Raw genomic sequence first — 4,803 nt, forward strand, 5'->3', positions numbered from 1 at the left:
TCCCAGTTTATTTATTCATGGGTGGGTTCACTGCTATCTGAAGGGAGGACCAGAACCTTTTGAGGCCTGGTGAAGTTTTAGTTGGTTGGCATCTGTAACATCACCGCTAGATGCTGCCAAATTACACACTAGTCCTTTAAGATGCATTTTATTTGAAATATGGGACATTTAAATTATACATTTTCCAAACTTTCTTTGAGAAACGTTGTGGAGCACAACAGCAAGCTGCTAAACGACAGGTCTGCATCTTGGAAAACAAATATCACACGATTAAATCCAAACTAACTGCAATATCTATATAATGAAATACTTACTGAGTAAATGTTATTATTTGATATTAGGCCCAATGAGAACAACCAAAAACTGGAATGTGAATATTAATAATTCACAACAGTTAATTAAGGCTGCTGCAGTCCAGCATCACAAAGCCAAAAACTTAATTTGAAGAGGAAATGCTCGATTGCAGCCTGTCATCTTGCCAGAAATTCCTGCTGCTTCCTCAGTTGTTCAAGTTCCTCTTTCATTTCTCTTTCACGAGATTCCCTTAACTTATCCTCCTTCTCCATGTCATCCTTCACTTCCCTCATTTGTTGCTCAAACTTTTCCTCTAGTTTCTTCTTCAGCTCCTCCTCCTCTTTGTGCATTTGCTCTTCTTTCTCTTTAAGGATTCGTTGTTTTTCCTCTTCAACCGCCTTTTCTGACCACTGGAACATTTCAGTGGTGTAATGGCTTCCTCCGTTCTCCCATATTATGTTTCTGATCTTGTCAAGCAGCTCGCTGACCTGCGACTGATCCTTCACCTCGTTATTGAAGACGTGGTAGTGGCCGTTACATTTGTCCACAAGTTCCATCAGGTCTTCGCTGTCCTTCAAGAACTCCTCAATAGGTTTCCCTTTGAGCAGGTCACCGTGGGTAAAGAGAACCATGCTGTATCTGTCTGCTCCCTCTCCAAACAGTCTCTGAATCTTCTGCACTGTATTCTTTTCTTCTTCTGTGTATCTGCCCAGTTTGATGACGACCAGGAAGACATGGGGTCCAGGAGAAGCATAATACATGCACCGGACTATTTGTTCACAGGTTTTCTCTGCATCAGTCCTGGTGTCAAACAGACCCGGAGTGTCAATAACAGAAACCTTTTGCCCGTTCACTTCACCAAAGGCCTTTTTACAGGAGGTAGTCAACGAATTAGGAGAGAACTCTGATTTAAAGATCCTTTCTCCCAGAATGGTGTTTCCTGTGGCGCTCTTCCCAACTCCGGTCTTCCCCACCATCAGAATCCTGAACTCCTCAGTAATGTCGCAGGTTGTTTGGATCGAGGTTCTACTGTCGTAGGTTGTTTGGATCAAGGTTCTACTGTCGCAGGTTGTTTGGATCGAGGGTCTACTGTCGCAGGTTGTTTGGATCGAGGTTCTACTGTCGCAGGTTGTGGTAGGTTGAAACCAAAAGACTGAAAACAAAAGAACTGAAAGAACAATTAATAATCTATGTTTTCATATAATGTTGTTCAATGCAGTTCCACAGAAGACCTTCCATAAAGAACCCTTCATGGCTGTGAAAATAACTCAAGGATCCTCTAAACTCCCTCCTGCCTGCACCTTTACAACTTCAGTGTGAAATACATCATCAAACTAAACAATAAGATCCTGAAATTCAAAATGACATAACCACAAATTATATATGAAACACTTATATCAAAACACTGAGCACTACGGGACAATTTGATGGCTGAATTTTGATTTTAGAAAAAAAGTCCTGACCCTCTCATTTGTAACAGCTCCTAATGGTTGTAAGTCCTGCAAAATCTCTCTCTCTCTCTCTCTCTCTCTCTCTCTCTCTCTCTCTCTCTCTCTCTCTCTCTCTCTCTCTCATATACACATACACACACACACACACACACACACACACACACACACACACACACACAAACATAAAAAGGTAAAGGAGAGAGATGGCCCTCAGCTTCTGCTTCAGACACAATTAGTTTAACAATTTAACATTAAATTAAATTTAGGATGCCACCTAAAAAGACTTTGATAGAAAGAAACTGAACTTAATAAGGTCTGGCAGAAGCTGTCACTGCTCTATCACCCCATAGTGGGACTGACAACATGAAGATCCGGCTCTTTGTAGTAAATTCATTCTGAAGTCTTCATCATAGTAATATCTACCAGAGAAAGTGATCAAATCCCTGTTTGCAAACTTGAGAGATGAACAGTTTATTTAGCTATATTGTATATTTAACATGATGTAAGATCAAATAAAACATATATAATTATAAACTGATGACAAATGTAGACTTAAAAAGTAGTATGATAAAACTGTGCACACAAAAGACAAACAATAGCTCACATATTAGGCTTTGATCAGAATATTATAGATGAAAAGTGAGGATTTCAAAAAACAAACAAGCCCCAATGTTACTGCCGTCATCAATAGATAGAAATAACTCATTATAAATACAGGTTGATATTGACTTACAGAATTTGTTGATTATGTTTCCCATGTTTGAATTGTAGAGAGCGGATGTGCTGCTCTGTAGTGAAGTACAGAAATAAGGTTCAGACTATTGCAACGATGCATCTTGTATTAAAACGTTATGCAACAAACCACAGAGACTAGAGGTGTTTATGTGTTTAGTTCACAGGCTGTTTCAACATCTTGTTCTCTATTTGAACGGTTCCTTCTGTTAACGGCAAACAGCGAACCCTGTTCACCCTCCCATCAGCATTTACAAGAAATGACAGCAGTTCCCGTAACAGCAGTTCCTGTAATACGTTATCTTATCGTTCTGTAAAAAGGACCCGCCTTCCCTAAACCCATAAAAATCTATTTTGCATACAAACAACAGGTCAATTATCAAACCTTGTGAATATCTGGGTTTTGTCTCCTCACCGTTCAGATAAACTGAAGGGAAACAACAACAGTCTTGAACTTTTTTCTGCAGCGACTTAACGGATGTATTTCTCACACTTGCAGCACACAGTATTTGTTCTACAGTCCTTTACAGACATCTGAGGTTTTCTCTGCTGTGACACACAGTTGCAAGTCATTTCTGACCCTTGAGACAACAAAAGGGTTAAATTGACAAAAAATAGAGTGCACACATGGGGTGGCACAGTGTTGCAGTGGTTAGCACTCAAACAAACACTGGGCTTTCATTTAAGAGACGGTGTTCAAGTTGAAACAAGGAGATGTTTGTGTTCACAAGATACGCTTCACTTGAGAGACAGCTGATCATATCCTGTACCTGTTTTAAGTTTCATGTTCCCTTTAGAAACGTAGCAATTTTGACCCAAACCATGAAGTTTTCTCCGAAACTTTACAAAGTGTTTTTGGAGGGGGAACCCCCAGATGTCAGCGTTCATATCACCTCATTAGTTTAACAAACGTATATAGTGGAATATTCTACAAACTATTGCAGAGAAGGCTTGAGGGATACTTACCTCTTATAACTAAAGAGGACCAAACAAGCTTCATTAAAACAATAGGGTGTCTCAAACTATAATGAGGAAATTGCTCAAAATTATCCAATATACGAAAATCAATTAAAAGCATGGTCTTGTTATTTTGCGCGACGCAGGAAAAGGCCTTCTATTGAACAGAGTGGCCTTATTTATTCATTACTATGGAATGATTTGGCGTTGGCGGGAGATACATTAATGTAGTGAAGTTGATAAACCATTCAGCGAAGGCTTGTGTGCTGGTTAATAGCATGCAATTGACAGATTTCATGTTGGGAGGTCTACCCGTCAAGGGGATCCATTATACACACTTAATATCTCTGAAGCAATTGAACCATTTGCTGAGGCTTTAGAAACCACAACAGTTATATCAGGAATCCAAATGTGACCTGCCAAATACAAGATCACTCTATATGCAGACGACGTCTCATTATTTGTTGCCAACCCACAGGAATCCTCCCAGCTGTAATGTCAATTATACAGACCTTCTGTTCTCTTTCAGGATACAACATTAATTTTGACAAATCAGTAGCAATGCCACTTGGGTATGAGGACACACTAAACTTACCAGACTTTCCATTTTGTTGTTCTACCATGGAATATATATACTTTGGGATTTCCATAACTTCAAGTGTTGCAGATATTTTAAGATTGAACTTGTATAATTTACTTATGGACATGAGGAGTGACTTTACTAGATGGTATAATTTACCAGTTTCATGGATGGGAAGGACACATTTAATAAGAACGAATATAGAACCCGGACTTCTGTGTGCTGTGCAGATGCTGTCGTTACAAATTACAAAGAAGCCAGCGAAGGAGATTAAGATTTACTTCTCAAAGTCTATATTGCATGACAAAAAATCCAGATTCAGTATGAAGATTATGCAGATCCCAAAAGATAAAGTGGGTCCGTCATTCCCAAATATTATATATTATAATTGGACCTGTCCCAGTTTATTTATTCATGGGTGGGTTCACTGCTATCTGAAGGGAGGACCAGAACCTTTTGAGGCCTGGTGAAGTTTTAGTTGGTTGGCATCTGTAACATCACCGCTAGATGCTGCCAAATTACACACTAGTCCTTTAAGATGCATTTTATTTGAAATATGGGACATTTAAATTATACATTTTCCAAACTTTCTTTGAGAAACGTTGTGGAGCACAACAGCAAGCTGCTAAACGACAGGTCTGCATCTTGGAAAACAAATATCACACGATTAAATCCAAACTAACTGCAATATCTATATAATGAAATACTTACTGAGTAAATGTTATTATTTGATATTAGGCCCAATGAGAACAACCAAAAACTGGAATGTGAATATTAATAATTCACAAC

General features: G+C 38.9%; 1 protein-coding gene across 1 annotated transcript; it reads right to left on the reverse strand.

The window, feature by feature from the left end:
• Positions 1–7: 7 nt before the first annotated feature.
• LOC116379326 (GTPase IMAP family member 9-like) lies at positions 8–4,796 on the reverse strand. Its single transcript, XM_031841267.1, has 2 exons — positions 2,479–4,796; positions 8–1,462 (listed from the first exon to the last, which is right to left on the reverse strand). The coding sequence occupies exons 1-2, from the start codon at positions 2,501–2,503 to the stop codon at positions 471–473; spliced, it is 1,017 nt and encodes a 338-aa protein (XP_031697127.1). The 5' UTR covers positions 2,504–4,796; the 3' UTR covers positions 8–470.
• Between the last annotated feature and the right edge of the window lie 7 nt (positions 4,797–4,803).

Source organism: Anarrhichthys ocellatus, unplaced genomic scaffold, assembly GCF_004355925.1.
Source record: "Anarrhichthys ocellatus isolate YVR2014 unplaced genomic scaffold, GSC_Weel_1.0 scaffold4112, whole genome shotgun sequence".
Classification (NCBI taxonomy): Eukaryota; Metazoa; Chordata; class Actinopteri; order Perciformes; family Anarhichadidae; genus Anarrhichthys; species Anarrhichthys ocellatus.